Source organism: Podarcis gaigeae (genome assembly GCF_964106915.1).
Source record: "Podarcis gaigeae genome assembly, chromosome: 15".
Lineage (NCBI taxonomy): Eukaryota > Metazoa > Chordata > Lepidosauria > Squamata > Lacertidae > Podarcis > Podarcis gaigeae.
Window position 1 is genome coordinate 18,560,003 of NC_139692.1, and position 21,427 is coordinate 18,581,429.

The following is a 21,427-nucleotide window of genomic DNA, read 5'->3' on the forward strand; positions in this document are numbered from 1 at the left end:
TGTTGTGTGATCTCCACAATCAGGACTGGCACAACATAGCTAACTTCCCACTGTAAGCATAAAGTTGTCGGCTCTAAATTTTTTGCTATGCCACACTCCCACATGGTAGCCATTTTGTGACTAGTACCCCCAGCACTCCCATTGATATGTGCCCATTGGTTCCAAAATTTTGGCTACCGCTGCTCTAGATGGTGCTGGACTACAACTCCCACAAGCCCTGACCTTTGGTCATGCTTGATGGGCCTGATGGGAACTGTAGTCCAACAAAATCTGAATGGGGAGCCACAGGATCACAACCCCTGCTTTGGCTTGTAAGCCTGAGGTAGGACATACGTGGCTTCTAATTCCTGTGCTGGGCTGGGTGGCTTTCTTTTCCTTCTTTTAACATACAATTCTTTTATTAATTTTTTCAAACATTTTTACAATAACCTTCAAATCAAATAATTACATTATTTCATAAGCTGACTTCCCTCTCTCAGCTCCTCAGTGTTTTTACTCAAACCTTTTCTATTGCGTTATATCTTTATCTGTTACAAAAGGTTTCTCTATTACAATTATTTTTATTCTGCTGATTTTATCTTGAATCCTGCCCATGATTTCATTTGACTGTAATATTTTTTTCCCTAAATAATCCATGAAAGGCTTCCATTCTTCTGTAAAAAGTTCATCATTTTGATCTCTTAATTTCCCTTTCGGCATTGCCAATCCTGCTAGGGTTGCCATATTTCCAAAAAAAAAATGGCCATTTCTGAGCTATTTTTAAGGGAAATCAGCAAAAAGCGCACTGCCAACATGGGCATCCATATGTCCTGATTTTCCCAGACATTTCTCCAATTTCTTCCCAGGCACTATTTCTGACTGCAGTATTCCAGATATGTCTGGGAAATTCTGGACGTATGGCAAATCTAATTTCTGCATAGCCCATTAATTTTAAAAGTCACTCCTCCTTCAGTGGAACCTTCTCTTCTTTCCATTTCTGTGCCTGTAATATTCTAGATGCTGTTATCACATACATAGACTTTCTACAGAAATAACTAATCTCCAGAACAAAATATACCTCCCCCCCCAAAAAAAACCCTCCTGCTTCACCCTGTTATTCTTTCAATGGTCTTCCCTTCAGCTCTGGCGTTTTTGGGCCACCACAATGCCGAATGCCTTTGCGTCTGTCTCAGATAGTGGCAAATCGATCTTGGTCTCCTTGAGCCACTTGACAGCAAAGCCTGCCTCCTTGAGGGCTTCCTCCACAGATGCCCACTCCAAGTAGAGGCAGGAGAAGGGCTGCTGGCCCACCTTGTAGTAGGTTTCTTTTAGGACGGAGCCTAAGATGAGGTGCCCCCCTGGTTTGACAAGGGAGCTGATGTTCTTCAGAGCAGAGTGGTAGGTGGGCAGGTCTTTGCAGGCCCCTTCCAGGCACAAGGAGGACAGCAAGCAGTCCGCTGGAGGCAGAGACACAGGGCCCAATGGGCTGGCCTGGGTCACGTCGCATTTCAGTACCTGCTCAATGGCTCTTCGGACCTTTTCTTCCTTTTCTTCCCACTTTTCCCTGGGGAAGAATGAAAGGTGAACATGACAAGATCCTTGCACCCCACAATGCCCAACCCCTGTCCTCAGATGTTCCTAATTCCAGCCAGGCACATCTCAGGATCGCTCCACATCCTCAGCTTAATGTGTGAAAAATTCCTGGTTGCCATGGATCTCAAAGGGTGAGCCAGTGTCCTACAAGTTACAAGCGAGGTGCAATTTACTCTATATGTGCTTTTCAGCTTTGCAGATGTTATTTTCCTATTAGACGTTGGTCTAATAGGAATCAGCAGCAATTAGTAAAGGTGCTGTGCTGCTGTGCTCACGTAAACCAACTGGGGAAACTAAACTACAGTGCCTGATTGCTGCTTGTTTCATTTGTGGTCTACAAGAACCTGTGATGGCTGTACAGTGGTGCCCCACAAGACGAACGCCTTGCAAGATGGAAAACCCGCTAGACGAAAGGGTTTTCTGTTTTGGAGGCGCTTCGCAAAACGAATTTCCCTATGGGCTTGCTTCGCAAGACGAAAATGTCTTGCGAGTTCCTGCGGGGTTTTTTCCCTTCCCGCCCCCTTTTCCTAAGCCCTAAGCCGCTTATCAGCTGATCCGCTGAAAAGCCGCTTATCAGCTGATCCGCTGAAAAGCCGCTTATCAGCTGATCCGCTAAAAGCCGCTAAACCACTAATAGCGCTAATCCGCTAAGCTATCAATGGGTTTGCTTCGCAAGATGAAAAAACCGCTATACGAAGAGCCTCATGGAACGGATTAATTTCGTCTTGCGAGGCACCACTGTACCAACCTTTCTTCCAGAGGGTATCTGAGTGCCGAGGAGTCTTAAAATTCCACCTTCAATGTCCCATGCCAGAAAATTCTCCATACCTGTTACCCTCCAGCTCACACACATATTTCACCACCGGGCTCCAGTTGAAAGCTCCTGGCTCCTTCCTTAGCCATCGTTGCATCTCCTCCCTGTTCTGATCACAATAATCTGTGGCGACAATTTCTCGGAAGGACTCACAAGCCGAGAGGAACTGGTAGATGGTTGGTCCACTTCCAATATCAATCAGGGTGTCCCCTTTTATGTCATCTGCATGGAATTAACCCATTAACCCATTTGTTCAGATTTCAGCCATGATTCTTGGACAACAGCCTCGCTTGGTCATTTCACATTTAGTCAACAACTTTATATGTGAATATTAGAAGGGAAAGCTTTCACAGTATTTCAAATCTGCTGCTGAATCACTATAGATCAAGGGTGGCTAACCTGTGCTAATGGGGGAAGACAGAAAATCAATTCTATTTGCATTGGTAGGCAAACCTGCCTAACCTCTTTTCAAAACAATATATGAAGTGATGCACAGGTAGCTTTCAAAATTCACACATCTCTGAATTTTGCAGTGTAGATCTACAGTCAAGACATGGGTACAAAAATAGACATAGCAGGGTAAAGTGTGCATAAAAGTTCATGTCTTTATGAAACAATATTTGAAAGGTATCAGGGAAAACTGCTTTGCAAAAATCCGTGTATTATACAAAAATTGCACACAGAATTCTGTCTGTTAGGAGACGTTTGCACTAAAATGCTAATGCATTTTCATAAGAACTTAATTATTCCCCCTGCAAATTGGAATGTGGAAATGTGGGAAACGGAACTTAAGGATGGAAGAATGAGAAACAACAAATGACAGGTTTGCTCATTTTGACTTGCAGCGCTCTAAATGTTGCTGAACCACAACTCCTATCATTGCCCTGAGCACTGACGCATGCTGGCTGGGGCTAATGGGAGCTGGAAAGCTACCACTGCTATAGATCCAACTAGTATTAAGGGTCTCTCCCACCATGGGCCACCTTAGAGGCTGGCAACTGTGGACATAATAAAATTGATCATTCATATCCCTTTCAGGGAATCTCTTTCCAGGCAACCCAGTTTTGTGACAGCTCTGGAGCCCATGAAATACACCAGCACTTACCTAAAGTGAATGCCTGGTGGAGATTTTTCAGAAAGAAAAACAAAAAGGGATTTTTGTTTTCTTTTCCAGAGCTGAAGTTGTAAAAGGTGTCCAAATATTCTTTTGGATTGAAATGTGCAGCATAGAAGTCTTTGTCGGTGAAAGCCATTTGCACGATCCTTGGAAACCTGCTCGGTTTTTGGAGTGTTTATAGGTCGTTTTGTTTACTGGCTCCTCCTTTGCATTCCTATTATGTTATCTAGGGTCATTAGGGGTTTTCTTCTTCTTCTTCTTCTTTTTTAATGAAGTCACCAGAATTCCAGCCTATCAGGTCTTTCCTGCCCCTCTAAAAACCAAGCAAACAAGCAAATACCTTTTAAATATCTTCTAGGTTTACCTCTGGGACATCTTTCGTAAGCTAACCTTTTCTCCCTTATGTCTGAGAAATTATCTGTTGCAAACAATTATTATCTTGGAAACGGAGAGAGAAAATCCCAATGTCCCTTTGAGTAAAAACACTTAAACTTTGGGATCACAATACCTGGAAATAATTAACTTATTTGCCTAATGTTACACTGGCCCTGCTTCTTTGAGCTGTGTGGCAATTCCAGGGTGCAGCATTTATGTAGGTCTGTTTTCCTTCGGAAGCAGCTCACAGCAGGTATAGTTCTAGATATAGCTTAACTTGTGATGGATTTCTTCAATAAACACACCATTGTGATATTTGATGTGACTTTACTTGGTGAAACAGAACAGCAGCTGCTGCTGGGGAACCCCCAAAATCAGACCCTCCAACTATCCCTATTTTCCAGAGACGTCCCTGATTTAGAGAATTTGTCCTAGTTTCTGATTTCATCCCGGAATGTCCCACTTTTCCTTAGGATGTCTCTATTTTCATTGGAGAAATGTTGGAGAATATGGAGTTATCTGACCACTCAGCCATCTGAAGGCAATTCTGTACAGTCGTACCTCCATTTACGTAACCCTCTGGTGGTTACGTAAACTTCGGGATGTGTGTGTGGCAAACCCAGAAGTATTTTACCGGGTTTTGCTGTGTGCACATGCGCAGAAGCGGTCCTCAGGTTGCAGAAACCTTGGGATCTGACCGGAGCTCTGGAACGGATCCCGTCCACAACCGGCAGTACCACTGTATAGGGAAGTTTTTAAAAAATGTTTAATGTTTTATTATGTTTCTATATATGTTGGTAATTGCCCAGAGCGGCTGGCTAAACCAAGTAAGATGTATGGGGTATAAAAAGTAAAATTCTCAATATGCAATTGGACGTCCCTATTTTCATTGGAGAAATGTTGGAGGGCATGCAAAATGGAGTTTACAGGCGTATAAATTACACAGGGCTTGTCCACATTTCCACTTATTCTGTGGTTTTCTAAGCATGTGCTCTAAGAGGTTTTCCACTTGCCTTGCCACTTTCCTTGCTGTTTACTACTGAATCAGAACAAACGCAATCTGCAGGAGAAGCAATGCTCTAATTCAGCAGTAAACAGCAAATTTTCCGGGGGGGGGGGGGGAGGCAGGAAAAGTGGAAGTGTGGATGAACCCTAATTCACGTTCTCGGAGGGAAAAAATGTCTGCATGATCAGAATTAGATGCCTGATTTAGCAGGAAGAATAGGGTGCCTACTGGCTGCCAGGCAAACTCAAAGCTGAGTTCTTTCTGTGCAAACATTCTTGACACTTACAATCTGAGTAAACGGATTCTCCCAACAAGGTCTTTTCACACTCTGTTTTAACTTTTTTAACACTCTTGACATGTAGGCTCTCTATCAAAGCATGTACTATCATATCTTTAATCTCCAATCCTGCCCGCAATTTCATTTGAGTGTAATCTTTTTCTAAATAGTCAATGAAAGGCTTCCATTCTTCTATAAAAAGTTCATCATTTTGATCTCTTAATTTTGCTGTCAGCATTGCCATTTCTGCATAGTCCATTAAATCTAAAAGCCACTCCTCCTTCGGTGGAACCTTCTCTTCTTTCCATTTCTGTGCATATAATATTTTAGCTGCTGTTGTGGCATACATAAAAGTTCTAAAGAAATAACTAATACTTTTTACAAATTCTACCACAAAATATTTCCTGCTTTGCCCTGCTTTTCTTTCAGTGCTCTATCCTTCAATTCTGGCATTTCTGGGCCACTGCAACGCAGACCGCCTTCGCGTCTGTCACAGAGAGTGGCAAGTTGATCTTGGTCTCCTTGAGCCACTTGATAGCAAAGCCTGCCCCCTTGAGGGCTTCCTCCACAGATGCCCGCTCCAAGTAGAGGCAGGAGAAGGGCCGCTGGCCCACCTTGTAGTAGGTTTCTTCTAGGATGGAGCATAAGACGAGGTGCCCCCCTGGTTTGACAAGGGAACTGATGTTCTTGAGAGCAGAGCGGAAGGTAGGCAGGTCTTTGCAGGCCCCTTCCAGGCACAAGGAGGACAGCAAGCAGTCTGCGGGAGACAGAGACACAGCGCCCAATGGGCTTGGCTGGGTCACATCACATTTCAGTATCTGCTTGATGGCTCTTCGGACCTTCTCTTCCTTCTCTTCCCACTTTTCCCTAAGGGAGAATGCAAGATGAATATGAAAAGATTCCCGCGCCCCAAAATGCCGGACCCCCCATGTGTCCCTAACTTCCAGGGACAGTCCCAGATTTAGAGAAGCCATCCCAGTTTTAGATTTGATCCCAGATTGTCCCACTTTTCCTTAGGATGTTCCTATTTTTTTGAGAAATGTTGGAGGATATGGAGTTATGAAACCCCTGAGCCAAGGAGATACCGTATTTTTCGCCCTATAGGACGCACCTTTTCCCCTCCAAAAATGAAGGGGAAATGTGTGTGGGTCCTATGGGGTGAATGCAGGCTTTCGCTGAAGCCTGGAGAGCGAGAGGGGTCGGTGCGCACGGACCCCTCTCTCTCTCCAGGCTTCAGGAAGCTATCTGCAAGCCTTGGGAGCTCCGTGGGAGTTCCCGTCGGGCTCCCCAGGCTTGCGGATAGCAGCCTGCATCCTGTAGCCTGGGGCATGCTGCACAGCACGCCCCGGGCTTTGTGCAGATATCAGGCAGCCCCACAAGTTCGGGGGACAGCGGGGAGGCGGAGCGCCGCCATCCCGCTATTCCCCGACCTGGTTTGGAGGCTGGCGGTGGGGAGAAGCAAGGGGAAAAAAATTCATTGATTTCCCCCCAAAAAACTAGTTGTGCCCTATGGGCCGGTGTGCCCTATGGGGCGAAAAATACGGTAAGTAACTATACCTTTAGAAGACTTCCGAAGGCAGTCTTGTATTGGGAAGTTTTTGAAATGTTTAATGTTTTATTATGTTTTTATCTATGTTGGAAGCAACCCAGCAAATTCTCCATACCTGTTACCCTCCAGCTCACAGACATATTTCACCACCGGGCTCCAGTCAAAAGCTCCTGGCTCCTTCTTCAGCCATCGTTGCATCTCCTCCCAGTTCTGTTCACAATAATCTGTGGCAACAATTTCTCGGAAGGACTCACAAGCCGAGAGGAACTGGTAGATGGTCGGTCCACTTCCAATATCAATCAGGGTGTCCCCTTTTATGTCATCTGTATGGCATCAACCCAATAACACATATGTTCCAATGTCAGCCATGATGCTTAGACAACAACAGCCTGGCCTGGTCAACAATGTTAGATGTGAATATCAGCAGGGAAATTTTTTCACGGTGTTTCAAAATTGCTGCTGAATCACTATAGATCAAGGGTGGCTAACCTGTGCTAATGGGGGGAGGGAGAAATTCAATTCTATTTGCATTGGTAGGCAAACCTGCCTAATCTGCTCTTTTCGAAACAATACAGTGGTACCTTGGGTTACATACGCTTCAGGTTACACACTAAGCTAACCCAGAAATAGTGTTTCAGGTTAAGAACTTTGCTTCAGGATAAGAACAGAAATTGGGCTCCGGTGGCGCGGCAGCAGCAGGAGGCCCCATTAGCTAAAATGGTGTTTCAGGTTAAGAACAGTTTCAGGTTAAGAACAGATCTCCGGAACGAATTAAGTACTTAACCCGAGGTACCACTGTATATGAATTGACGCACAGCTAGCTTTCAAAATTCACACATCTCTGAATTTTGCAGTGTAGTTCTAGAAATGGGCTCAGAAGTACATATAGCAGGGTAAAATGTGCATAAAAGTTTATATCTTAGCTAAAACAATATTTTTTTTGAAATGCATTGTATTAGGGAAGACTGCTTTGCAAAAAATCTGTGTATTATGCAAAAATTGCACACATAATAATGCAGTTAAATCAGTACTAAAATGCTGATGCATTTCTGTGCGGATGTAATTATTCCCCCTACAGACTAGAAAATGGAAATGTGGGGAATTGGACTTAAGTCTGGAAGAATCAGGAACAACAGATGACAGGCTTGCCCATTCCAACCTGCAGCCATCTAAATGTTGCTGAACCACAACTCCTATCATTCACCTGAGCATTGACACATGCTGGCCGGGGCTAACAGGAGCTGGAAAGCTACCACTGCTATAGATCCAACTGGTATTAAAGGTCTCTCCCACCACAGGCCACCTTAGAGGCTGGCAACTGTGGACATAATCAAATGGATCATTCATACCCCTTTCAGGGATCTCTTTCCAGGCAACCCAGTGTGGCGACAGCTCTGGAACCCATGAAATACACCAGCACTTACCTAAAATGAATGCCTGGTGGAGATTTTTCAGATAGAAAATCAAAAAGCCATTCTCATGTTCTTTTGCAGAGCTGAATGTGTAATAGGTGTCCAAGTAGTCTTTTGGACTGAAATGTCCAGCATAGAAGTCTTTCTCGGTGAAAGCCATTTGCACGATCCTTGGAAATGCTCTGCTGAGAGGTTTTTGGAGTTTCTTTTTGGAGTTCTGGCTCCACCTCTGCATTCCTGTTATGTAACCAAGGGTTGTTGTGATGTTTCCATTCTTAAAAAATGAAGCCTTGCTGATTCCAATATTGTTGTGATATCCTTATTAGCTTCTCTTCCCACCCGTCTAAAAAGCAAGCAAACAAGCAAAACAACCACCTTGCAAAGTTCTTCTAGGTTTACCTCTCTGGCACTCTTCCATATATTTTCGAAATTATCTGTTGAAAACAATTAGTATCTTATAAAGAGAGAGCAAGAAAATCCCATAATCTATTTATGTAATAAAGGTTAAGCTTTGGTATCACAATACCAGGAAATAACCTCTTGGGAGAATGGAAAGCTACCACTCACAATGCTTCTTTGAGCAGTGTGGACGTTCCTGGGTGCAGCATTTATGTAACTTATGGATAGATCAATCGATCAATAGATAGTATTTACAAATATATAGTTCCACTTTTGGTGGATTACTTCAATAAGCACACTATTGTGATGTTTGATGAGACTTTACTTGCTGAAACAGAACAAAAATATAGTCCACAGGCCTATGAAGTACACAGGCCTGTACAGACGCATTCCTCACCTTGGCTTTACAAATGCACAGAAATTCAGAACTTGTCCACATTTCTAGTCATGTGTCCAAGGGGCTTTCTGCCTACCTTGCCGGTTTCCTAGCTGTTTACCACTAAATTGGAACAAATGTCAACCTGCCAATTCCTTCAATTATTTCAATTGATACTCCCCTCCTTCTTGTTTTAATAAATTTCAATAAATTGTCTACCCTTCTATCATATTATTTTTCTTTACCGCTATAGCTTCCAACAGTGAGAGCCTAAGTAGTGTTTTTACCTCTAATAGATTTTGGTATTTATCCCATACTCTATACAATTTTTTCCAATTTATATGATTTTTAAATCTTTATGTACTTTCACCTTTTTATACCATAAATGAGCGTGCCAACCAAAAATATTACCATGACCTTCTAAGTCAAGAATATGTGAATTCTCCAATGTCATCCATTCCTTCGGCCAACAAAGACCAGATGCTTCACAGTATAATCTCATATCTGGCAGGGAGAAACCTCCTCTCTCTTTTGCATCTATCAATATTTTATATTTTATTCTTGGTTTTTTCCCTTGCCAAATATATTTTTGCCATACATTGAAACAATCTGTCTTGCCAATCACCGGAATTGTTTGAAACAAAAATAGCATTCTAGGTAATACATTCATTTTTATAGTTGACACTCTGCCTAATAGTGAAAGATTAATTATGTTCCATATTTGCAAATTTATTTTAATATCTTCCCAAGTTGACGAATGTGCCAATTCAGCAGTAAACAGCAAGTTTTCCATGGGGAAAGTAGGCTGGACGCTGAGACCCTCTTAATCCCTGGATCCATCAAGTGCTAGCATCTAAGCAAGGATTCAAATTCCTGGTGAGGTAATAGCCTAAGTATGGGTTGTTAGAAGACAGGAGTGCCTGGCATGCTCTGGTCCATGGGGTCATGAAGAGTCAGACACGACTAAACAACAACATGGGTTGTTAAGGCAACAAAGGAAGTGACTCTTTGTCAGTACTTAGAAAGACAAAGGCCAGAGTTGAGAGTAGATCTAGAGACTGTGATCTAGAGTATGATCTAGAGACTTGCATTTGGAAGCTAGAAGGAGGCAGAAGCCAGAGAGTCAGAGACATGCCTGATTTCTGCTGGAATTCAAGGCCATGGCCATGAGAGAAACAAGACCTTCTTGGGGTGTTAATGGTGTGAACCCCTCCATCGTAGGCTTGGGTTGTATATCTGTGTAAATAAACCATATATCCTAAAGGCACCACAGTCTCCACTGTCCCTCATTCTGAGGAAACATGGCCCTGGGCACCCTGGAATTTTGCACTGCTTGGAGTTTGTGGTGGCATGCAACAATATGTTGTATTTAATCAGAATGTTGTATAGTGCTATGGGGATCTTCTACATTTTAAAATGTTACAAACATCAGCAATAACAACTGTCATTCAGTAATAGAACCAGATGCAAATTCATAGTTTTGTTGAGTTGTAAGGGACCATGAGAACCATCTAGTCCAACTTCCTGCAGTGCAACAACATGGGGCTTGAACCCTGAGATTCAAGACTCTCGTGCTCTACCAACTGAGCTATTGCCTCTGATGCCTTGCAAATTTTGCATATTAGAACCAACTCATTCGGGATCTCTAAAACACCATTTCCTCTGCAGCGTACTGTAAGTTTTATCATCTCACAACTTTGGCACTCTCTTGGGCAATCCTTGCTCAACTTCTGGGAAGGAACGCTGTGGCTTCTCAGTTTGTTTGGCAACACATTTTTATTGTTGCCCAGATGTAAGTTTTAAGGCTGATGATGGGAAACAAGATTTCAAGTGCACCTCTGTATGTGAAGTGTCATTTCTTCCCAAGCCATGCACTGCCACGTGCCTATAAAGTTAATCTCCTACACTTGATTCGGTCGCGTTGATTGTATTCTTCACCTGCTGGTCAGTATTACAACACACACACGAGTTGCCATTTTGTGCACATAGCTGGGGAGGTCTAGCTGCAGAGACCAAAATACTGTTATGGGTGTGGTCAGACCAGCTTCTTTGTAAGACAATGGCTTTAGCTGGCCAGTTAAGTACTTCCATTCACATGCCCAAAGAGTACCCTGTTGCCATGGAGACAAAGGAAAAGGCCTTTCCCCCATCTTTTCTGGCTGGATATCACATCAGTCTAGGAGGGAGAACAGTAGGCCGGGGGGGGGGCAATATGTGTGAACGAAAGAGAGTTTTGCCTCAGGCTGGAAGCTGGAAGAACAGAGGTTTGTCTTGCTTTGTGCTGGACCTAGAGTTGTGGCTTGGGGATCTCCCTGGGAATCTAATGGGGGAGGCAAGATCTGCTAGAGCAGTGGCTTTCAACCAGTGTGCTGTGGCACCCTGGGGTGCCTTGAATGATGGTTGGGGTACCGTGGGCGACACTGGCCTCTGTCCCTCTTTCCTCCCCTTCTTGCTCCGATGCCCTTTTGTTTCTCTGTCTCCCAAAGGCTTGCACAACTTTTTATTGCAGCAGCCCTGGCTATAAGTTCCACAGATGAATGGTGCCTCTGGAAGGCATCTCTCTTTGCAGTTTGTGTGTGTGTGTGGGGGGGCAGCTCATAGACCAGGGACGGCAGCAGCAGCTGCCTGGAGGACTGCCAAGGAGAAGAAGAAGAGTTTGGATTTGATATCCTGCTTTATCACTTCCCGAAGGAGCCTCAAAGAGGCTAACATTCTCCTTTCCTTCCTTCCCCACAACAAACACTCTGTGAGGTGAGTGGGGCTGAGAGACTTCAAAGAAGTGTGACTAGCCCAAGGTCACCCAGCAGCTGCATGTGGAGGAGCGGGGAAGCAAACCCAGTTCACCAGATTACGAGTCTACCACTCTTAACCACTACACCAAACTGGGGTAGGAGAGGGGAAAGGAGAGGAGACTGAGGGAACACTACACAAGGAAGGGTGTTTTAACAACAACAACAACAACAACAACAACAACAACAACAACAATTTATCTATACCCCGCCCTCGAGGTCAGGGAGGCTAACACCAAATATATGATACAGTGGAATCTCGGGTTACATACGCTTCAGCTTACAGACTCCACTAACCCATAAATATTACCTTGGGTTAAGAACTTTGCTTCAGGATGAGAACAGAAATTGTGCTCCGGCGGCACGGCAGCAGCTGGAGGCCCCATTAGCTAAAGTGGTGCTTCAGGTTAAGAACAGTTTCAGGTTAAGAACGGACCTCTGGAACGAATTAAGCACTTAAACTGAGGTACCACTGTAGATTAAAAACACAAAATCAAACAACTGATTAAAACATAGCTCAAAATCACAGTAAAATCAAAATATAATTAAGTGGCCAACCCATGAATCACAGCCATGAAGGTAGGAATATTAAATAGTTGCCAGGCCCAGTCACCCATGCTGGCCCCATGTGGGCCGATAGAAAGGGCCAAGGGGGCCACTTACATACAGGGTTTCATGGAAAGAAGGGGGTCAGAATGGGCCCAGAACTCCGTCTTGCAGGCCCTGTGGAAAGATGTCAAATCCCGCAAAGGTGAGAGGCTGCCAGATCTGCAGGCAAGGGGTGACATAACTGGGCTCCTGAGCCCCACAGGGCAGTTGCAGAAAGAATGCAGTTGGTTAAAAGAGCTATGGACTCAAAAAGGTTGAAAACCTCTGTGCTAGAGTGTTAGTGCTGTGAGCACTTCAATCCTAGGCTCAGGTTGTATATATGCGTAACTAAAACCATACATCCTAAAGACACCACAGTCTGCACCGCCCTTCATTCCAAGGAAACAAAACCCTTGGGCAGCCCTGGAAGTCCTTGAATCTCATCGCTTGGAGACTGAGGTGTGCACAATAATACTTTAAATCATCTCCTTTTGGTGTAGACATGGCTGAATAGGGCCCAACACTGGAGGGATTACATGTGACTACTGCTGCAGCTGGTGGGCAGGTAGCAGAGAGAGAGAGAGAGTGCAGAGATCTAGCATCGGCCTTTATTTGCTTTGAGAGGGGCACACCGGTCCACTCTATGCATGCAGTTGTTGCTGCAGTTGGCACAAGCATGCTAACAAAGTTGGAATGGCTCTTTGAGCGCAAGTCACATCAGTTTAGTGGAACCACAAGAGTAGGGCAAAATCCGTATCCTGGCAAAAGCTCTTTGCAGTAATTAATCAAAACGGGTTTCCCCCTTCCGGGATGGGAGAGCAGATGATTTAAAAGGTAGATGATTAAAAAGGAAGGCTGGGGTTGTAAATTAATTAGTCTGGTCGATATATCTGCTAAACTTTATGCCTGGTTCCATCTGGGAATACAAGAACCTGCTAAGCAGATGAAAACTCTGTTACAGTTGAAAAACAATCTGGTTCTGGAAAAAGTGACTCAACAATTGGCTACGTTTTGCTTTCTATAATCTGAACCAGAGAGGGGAAGAAACAAACACATTTCTTGCCAGTTTTAATTACAGGCAGAAGGGATGGTGGTTCAACAGCTCAGTTCAGCATGGATCACAGAGGACTTTGGTTAGCTCAGGGTTTACCTCTGCAGAACCTTCAGGCCCACGGGCAGAATGTGAACCATATATTTCTAGCTGGCCCTCAGGAGCCTGCTCAGGGCACACAACACCCTTTCTGGCCTTTCTCCACACACACCCTTGAATGCTTGAGCCTGGCTGGAATGTGCCCTTGAGTTTTGATAATGCTTTTTCGGTTGCCTGGATAGAGATGGGGCATGTGTTTACAGGAGAGGACCTCGGTCTTTCAAATTTCAGCGGCACCCTGTGCAAGGCCAAATTCCAGCACTCCCTTGCCTTCTGTTCTGCTCAATGCTCTACGGCTACGTCTTAGTTGTGATGCCCTGCGGCGCCCCCTAGGCTTGGCGCCCAGCGTGGTGGAACCATTCACCTTGGCCTAAAACTGCCTTTGGTGTGTAGAAACCTCAGACTTGGAACATAGCCCATGGTACAATGCAGAAGCCACAGCTGTAGTCCAGCCTACTTTTTCGCCACTGGCCATGCCTGTGATAAGTTTCATGGAGATGTTGTGGAGTGTACGAGGCATTGGGTGACAGGGAGGAGTGGGATCAGAGAGCTGGGGAAAGGTCCTGTCAGGCTGTGGAGCTGGGAGTCTGTGATCCCAAGAGCAATCTGTTCCAGTGGAGGGCCCCTGGAGCTTGGGAGATGGAGATCTGGATCCCCAGTAAGGGCCGAGTGGGTTGTCAGGAGAATGGCCCACACTTGTGCCACCAGATACCCCAAGTGTAATATCTCCACCCACAGCTCCGTCTCAGCTGCTTCCCTCCCCACACCAGCAAAGAGCTAATCACTTCCAGGGACGCATCCGGAGATAAGTCCAATGGTGAGCCAACTCTGTTGACTCCATCTCCATCTCCAATGACGTGGAAACAATAGTGCAGGCAAAAACAAACCTTGCGCTCCCAACCTCTGTGGAGATGTTTCTGCTTGCCTGCTTGCCCATTCCCAACCTTTTGGACATCAATCTATGTGAAGGGCTGCAACATCTTAGCTAATGCCCAGATCTCTGCCATGCCTTACGAATTTTGTAACCTTCTGTCAAGTACAGGAGTTCCCCTCTCCCTTCTGGTAGCTCACCAATAAGAATTAACAAGCATTTGGTAGATTTAGAGTCCTTTCATTATTGTGATGGCCTGGGACTTGGGCTCGGACTTGGAACCAGAGGAGTCTCAGTCCGCACCGGATCCTTTGCCTCAGGCGGTATCTGAACCTAGTCTGGGGCCTGATTCTGAAGAGTCCCAGTCTGCACAGGTTCCCCTGCAACAAGGACCAGCTGGGCCGAGTCAGGGGGCTGAGCCTGCCCTGGCTCCAGATGTGGGGATTACCTCATTGCCCTTTGCTGGGCAACCACATGCAGCTGCTCCACTACCAGCTGGGTCAGGAGAGGCTGAGGTGACCTCTGGGTCTAGTAACCCACCAACATCTCCCAGTCTCAGAGACTAAGGTCTGAGAGAAGGAGAGAGAGAAGGAGTACTCGCCTTTTGGTGAGACAGGGAGATGAGTCACTGGGGTATCAGGACTGGCTGTTACCCCGACAAAGATAAAAGGCTGTCGGACCCACCCCAGGTTGTTTGCTAGAACCTGCCTGAGACTCGGTGCCTGACCTTGCCTGGTTTCCTGCCTTGGCCCTGTTGGACTGACTCTTCGTGGAACCCTTGGATTCAGGACCGGACCTGGACCACGTTTCTCGGGTTACCCCCAGGCCCCTCACAATTACAGCATTATGTTACAAGCACAAACAGGCAACCCTCCACAAGGATATCAGTTGGTTACTCTGACTCATCCCCACTTCCGCAGCAAGAAGCACACCACCGGGAAGTCCCTACCCCCTGAGTCTCCTTTGTTCTCTGACACGCTCGGACCTCCAAGTTCAGGGGGAGGGAGGGGGTTCCCCCCACTCTCGATTGATGTATCACCCAGCTGCTCCCTCTCTTGCAGTTGCTTAGCTACTATCTCATAGCTGGGTAGCTCCTCTCTCAACTGTGCAGCTTCTGTGTCTGGAAGCGGAAGCGGGAAGGGGCAAATATTTCCCCTCCTCTTCTGTTAGGAGCTAATCTCCCTGTGACTGCATTCCCCAATCTTCTGATCCATACCAGCCCCTGACACCTGCAGTCCCATGTTGAATTGTCATGCTGACTTCTTAAAGAAAACTCCAGCTGTGACAAAAGTTTGAGTTCCAAGTTGGATCGAGGGGGTGGAGGAGCCAGCTCAAAGCTCATTTCCCCCCTACCTGCTACTGGATTGCAGCCTCTGAAAGATTGTGTATGAGGGGATCAGGTGCTTAGAATGAAAATGTCCCCCTCCAGATAAACACCTGAAGGGTTTGTTCAACATTAAAAACCAACTTAAGATACACCTCTTCACCCCGGCTACTGACACCTAAGATATTTTTACAGCATACCTCATTTCTGTAAGTTGTTTTTAATATTGTGTTTTAATTGTTGTAACTGCCCTGGGAGCTGAGGGGGGAAGGTGGGTTTATCATCACACTCATCATCTGACTAATCGTGTCCTTGTTGTCAGCAATGCTTGACAACTGAATTCTCATGTTCTTGAAATTATTATTTTTTGTTTTTAAAAAATAAAGCTTGCCTAAATGGTAAACATAACCATCGTCGGAAAATGCTCTCTTGTCTGGGTTTTGATTTTTTTTATTCATATATTTGGTCATATTACATATGATTGACAACGTTCAGAATTACAGAAAACAGACTGTATACATTTGACAAAAGAAAAGAAGTGATTATATAGCATTCCTTACATGCCAGAATTAACCAATTCCATGTATTGTTTTTAATATTCTATTGGGAGCTGCCCAGAGTGGCTGAGGAAACTCAGCTAGATGGGCGGGGTAATAATAATAATAATAATAATAATAATAATAATAATGAATATTCCAGATAGTACTGCAGTAGCTCATTATTATGCATATTGCTGCAGGATATCAAAATAATGCCTACTGCCAAGAATTTCACATTAGAATTTGCAAAGTTGTGAACATACCGAAGAAGATCCACTCCCAACCAGCGTAGGATACTCAGCTGCTGCTTGAGGAATTCCCCCAGGGATCAGGGGGGCCACAGTGAGAACTGGGGCCTGGACTAGATGGGCCATTGGCCTGATCCTGCAGGGCTCTTCTTAAGTTCTTAAGCTGTAGTTTGTATGACTGTGTCATGAGAGGTAGGCCTATGTGGTGATCAGGTAGCAGAATTCCCAAGGTTATTTGTGTGTGTGTGTGTGTGTGTGTGTGTGTGAGAGAGAGAGAGAGAGAGAGAGAGAGAGAGAGAGAGACTCCATATCCCTATTTTCCAGGGACAGTCCTGGATTTACAGAAGCCGCACTAGTTTCTGATTTGATCTTTGAAAGTACAGCGGTACCTTGGTTTTCGAATGTAATCCATTCCGGAAGACCATTTGACTTCTGAACATTTGAAAACCGAGGTGCAAAGGTAGGTCTGCAAATTCAATAGAGAAAAATGAAGGGAAAAAAACTCAATGGAAGCCGTTTGACTTCTGAGGTGCATTAAAAAAAATGGAAGCATTTACTTCCAGATTTTTGACATTCGAAAACCAAAACATTCGGCTTCCAAGGTGTTCGAAAACCAAGGTACCACTGTAACGCTTTTCCTTAGAACATCCTTATTTTCACTGAAAAATATTGGAGGGTTTGATACATGTGTGTATAGATATAGATATAGATATAGATATAGATATAGATATAGATATAGATAGATAGAGATAGAGATAGAGATAGAGATAGAGATAGAGATAGAGATAGAGATGATATAGATATAGATATAGATATAGATATAGATATAGATATAGATATAGATATAGATATAGATATAGATATAGATATAGATACAGATATATAGCTGCCCTCACACTGATCTGCATGTGTGGCTATGTCTGGACATTATAAGATTATTGCTTTCCTTTGGCCTCCTGTCATTTCCCCACAAGCACCTACACCTTGATACGTTTCTGGGCAACAAGGAAATAGACATTCTTACAATCACTATATGTTGGTGAATAGCTATTTTTGGCCTCTTCAGACCATAAGATATCAAAGCCTGCCTCTGTCACTGCACTGTCTACAGTTTCCTTCTCAAGGTAAAGGCTGAAGAACATTTGCTCGCCAGCCATGTAGAAGTTTCCTCCGAGAGCTACCAGGAGCACAAGGTGCCCCCCGGGCTTTACAAGGGAGCCAACGTTCCTCAAGGCGGCACGGTAGGCAGTCACGTCTTTGCAGGCAGAGTCCAGGCAAAATGCGGAAGTCACACAGCTAGCTTGGGCCACCACCAGCGGAGCCAAAGGGTTGACTTGGGTCACGTCACATTTCAGCACTCGCCGGATGGTGCTTCGTACCTTCTCTCCCTTTTCTACCCATTTCTCCCTGGGGAAGAGCAAAGGTGGGAAAGAGCAGGAAACAGTGAGCATGCAAATCTCCTTTTCTGGCAAGCCATCAACCTCGTCCCCCTGCAGGAGCATGTGAAATAAAGCAACCTGTTTATTAAAATATTCAGCTACCGCTTCCCCAGTTGCTGAAAGTGGATTATGAAACTAGAAGGGGTGTGAAAAGTGCTTTGCTGCTGCTGGTGGACGGCACGTGCCTTAATTTTTTTGCACTGGTCAAATTGGCAGGCTTTTGCAGCAGTATGAAACCTGCCAGCCTTGTTTGGAGGTGAAATGAGGATGGGTGCGTACAGGCTAGCTACCACATTCTGGTCCCATCCTAGGTTGTGGCCATATTTCTGTTATAAGGAATATGCGTTCTAAAAACAGCGGCAGAAGATTCTTGCAGCACCTTTAACACAATCCTAATCAGGCCTACTCTGAAATAAATCCTATTGAATTTAGCAGTGCTTACTGATAGGTTATTGTTGCAGTCTAAGAGATTTAAGAAAGTAAGTCCAGCTCATCAGATGCATGGAGATTATGTGTTTGTTATTTAAAGCTATTTAGAGCAATTCACAAATACCTCCCTTTCTGTAGTATTCCCAAGTAAAGGTCCCTGAATGGTCGCTCTGATCAGAAACCAGAATGTTGTGCTGTGCCCCTCTATAAATGTCGTTACTTAGTATAAACTTGTGGAGAAACTATAGCTGCAATGTCCAAATCTATCAAGGATGCTGCAAAAGAGAGTTCCCAGCATTGGCAAGAGGTTGCACTAGATTGAAGTACTTTCAAACTGTAGGGTTCCATGAGTTTATTAATGAATGGAAGGTAAAAGCCCAGTACCTGTCTCCCTCCAGCTCACACACATATTTCAGAGCCTGGCTCCAATCAAAAGCATCTGGGTCCTTCTTCAACCACCTCTTAATCTCCTCCCTGTTCTGGTCAGTGTAATCTGTGGCAATGATCTCTCGGAAGGACCCGCAGGAAGAAAGAAATTGGTAGATAGTGGGTCCGCTTCCAATATCAATCAGAGTGTCTCCTTTAACGCCATCTGCATTTGAAAACGATAATGAGGTTACTGTTACACCCACACCCACACACCCGCACGATTCCTCATCTTGCCCACATTTTGTCTGCCCTCGCTGGGATGATGATGGCATCGTTTGCACAGGGTGACAAATTGAAGTGTCAGGAGACTTATTTGCTCATGGGGTCTGAATCATAAGATGCATGCTCTTCTATGATGCAAAGTTCCTAGATAATAACACAAGCTTGGTATGCCTATATGTCCAACTGTATGCACTAAAATATCCTCTTCCTCCTCATTAACAATATTAATTAATATATTTAACCACCACTGTGCATGGGGCATTATAGAATGCAACAGGGAGCTTACAGGCTCAAATGAGACAATGTATACTCCCAAAGGGTACTCCTCCCACCTAACAGTTATGCTGTGGGCAGGAAGACAATTGTAGTTTTTCCAGTGCTACGGAATATCCTACTGCAAGCTGGAATGACTGCTCTGATATGAACTTGCTTGCCATACACTTATTCATGCAAAACATCTAATGTCACACCTTTTAGGGTCAGTGGCCAATACAGTTTTCCCTGGAAGGAGAAACCTTTGCCTTCCAGATGTTACTGGCTGGCAATTTCCATCGCCCCTGCCTATTGGCCATGCTGGCTGAGAGGAGTGCACAACCATGGAGGTTACACGTTGCCCAGCAATGGCCAACAGTGATCAGATGCAAAAGAACAATTGGGATTTGTTAGGGCAGCTTCTCATGCAGAAGACTGAGCAAGGTGCATCCATTTCATGCATGTTTTCCAAGCAATTTCCCCAAATAGAATGCATCTTTACCAACACATGGATTTTTATGCATGCTTAGATTAAGCTGGTTTGTTTTTTTTAAAAAATGCTACATGCTTTTCTTCCTCATCTCTTCTTTTTTGAAATCATTATACTATAATTTGAACAGAATCACAGTCCATTTCATCGCAGTGGGACTGCTGTGGCCGGATGACGAGCTCAGTCTGCTGTCTAGAAGCTCAGCACTGGAGGGCAATTTCAAGGCAATCCTCCTGCTCTCTTTTCTTAGGGTTTTGCATCTTTAAGGAAAAACTGAACGGGACAGAGGATGTCCAGAGAGAGGATCGTTCCTCTGGCACTCCTTCATGTGAGGGCTGTCCTTTGCAAAGCTGGACATGCAGCCATTCTATGAACTGAAATATTCCAGCTCGCTGTAGAAAATTTGATCAAGGAAGTGATTGTTTGGATCAAAACAAAATTCTTGACCCGGCTGAATAGCAGCTTGGGGACCTAGCAAAGGGGCAGTGAGCCCTCTTGGCCACTTGCCCAGTGAAATAACAAATTGGTCTGAGAAGTGACCCACTGGCTCACTGTCCTTGGCCCCAACAACAAATGCTCCAGGGCTAAAGGGTGGTTGATCCCACTTCTGCCTCCCACCATGATTCTTGTGGGAAAGGGATGACCTCTGCAAATTTTGCAAAAGGTGGACACGCTTGTAAAACAAAGAATATTAATTTGGAAGCATTCTCTCCATCATGAATGACAAATTGACAAAGCTCAGCCAGCCCACCAGTGCCAGAAAGCAGTCTATGGGGTACTCACCCACTGTGAAAGTTTTGTGGAATTTTTGCAGATAAAAATTTAGGAGAGCATCTTCTTGAGAGCCGTCTTCCTTGCTGAAGGAATAGTACATTTTTAAATAATCTTTTGGAGCAAAATGCTTCCCATAAACATCTTTCCCAGTGAAGTCCCCCTCCATCCTTCCTCCAAGTCTGCAATACACACAAATGACATTTGTGCCTTTCCATTCTCATTGATCCAATCTCCCACCCCACCCCAAAACATATCCCTGACTATTCCTGGAATGAAATCTCTGTCCAGTTGTGGACGTCATCTGGGGAACATTTGGAATTATTAACTAGTGCTGCTACTGCTAGGATAAACCTCTTGCAGGATGGGTAGGTTTGGTTTGTCCAATATTATCTCAATAGATAATGCTTAGGAAATCTAGGAAATTTGCCAAAGTTGTTTACTTCTAAAGGAGAAACCTCACTTTCTTACAACTTAACTCTTATTTATTTATCCCCTATAAAAACAGATAATTTGTATTCAAATAATAAATTAATCAATTCATCAGCCTAGATATTCAATCAGTATATTATTATCAGTTCAGCAATTCATTAATTCATCATTTATTCTGGCCTTCATCAGTTGTATCTATCAGTTCATCCATAAAATAGATAGTATCAAATAGGAAATACTGCAGGGATAAGCCGTTTGCAGAATGGGTAGGTTTGGTTTGTCAAATATTATCTCAATAGCTAATGCTTAAGGAACTGGGTGCCTCTTAAACTATCCACATAATGTAGTTGCCAACTTTTCAGCTGCCTCTACTCCCCTCTCTTTAACAGCAGCCCAGCCCAAAGATATCCATGAAAAAGGAACTGCCTCTAGTGATATTCCAGCTGCTGAATAAGCTTAGCTATTTCGTTTCTGTTTAGGGGAATGCTCTTAAACAGGGGTCAGCAAACTTTTTCAGCAGGGGGCTGGTCCACTGTCCCTCAGACCTTGTGGGGGGC

The 21,427-nt window shown here is 44.4% G+C and overlaps 2 protein-coding genes across 2 annotated transcripts; both read right to left on the minus strand.

The window, feature by feature from the left end:
* Window positions 1-338: 338 nt before the first annotated feature.
* On the minus strand, window positions 339-4,776 carry LOC310832371 (nicotinamide N-methyltransferase-like). Its single transcript, XM_083714141.1, has 3 exons — window positions 3,492-4,776; window positions 2,401-2,608; window positions 339-1,543 (listed from the first exon to the last, which is right to left on the minus strand). Exons 1-3 carry the CDS (start codon window positions 3,637-3,639, stop codon window positions 1,117-1,119), a joined length of 783 nt encoding a protein of 260 aa, XP_083570267.1. The 5' UTR covers window positions 3,640-4,776; the 3' UTR covers window positions 339-1,116.
* Window positions 4,777-5,199: 423 nt separating this feature from the next.
* On the minus strand, window positions 5,200-20,631 carry LOC310833001 (uncharacterized protein). The gene is made up of 7 exons (XM_083715361.1): window positions 20,451-20,631; window positions 18,659-18,866; window positions 17,388-17,813; window positions 15,649-15,668; window positions 8,135-8,440; window positions 6,826-7,033; window positions 5,200-6,028 (listed from the first exon to the last, which is right to left on the minus strand). Exons 1-7 carry the CDS (start codon window positions 20,605-20,607, stop codon window positions 5,602-5,604), a joined length of 1,752 nt encoding a protein of 583 aa, XP_083571487.1. The 5' UTR covers window positions 20,608-20,631; the 3' UTR covers window positions 5,200-5,601.
* Window positions 20,632-21,427: the final 796 nt, after the last annotated feature.

Excerpts from the sequence above, each read along its gene's own strand:
- LOC310832371 (XM_083714141.1), bottom strand. The coding sequence starts at position 3,639 with ATGGCTTTCACCGACAAAGACTTCTATGCTGCACATTTCAATCCAAAA. Across the intron at positions 2,609-3,491 it reads CCACCAGGCATTCACTTTAG|ATGACATAAAAGGGGACACC; the intron begins GTAAGTGCTGGT and ends AATTCCATGCAG. Across the intron at positions 1,544-2,400 it reads TGTGAGCTGGAGGGTAACAG|GGAAAAGTGGGAAGAAAAGG; the intron begins GTATGGAGAATT and ends ATTCTTCCCCAG.
- LOC310833001 (XM_083715361.1), bottom strand. The coding sequence starts at position 20,607 with ATGGAGGGGGACTTCACTGGGAAAGATGTTTATGGGAAGCATTTTGCT. Across the intron at positions 15,669-17,387 it reads GCCCAGAAACGTATCAAGGT|AGGCTGCAATCCAGTAGCAG; the intron begins GTAGGTGCTTGT and ends ACAATCTTTCAG. Across the intron at positions 7,034-8,134 it reads CCACCAGGCATTCATTTTAG|ATGACATAAAAGGGGACACC; the intron begins GTAAGTGCTGGT and ends GATGCCATACAG.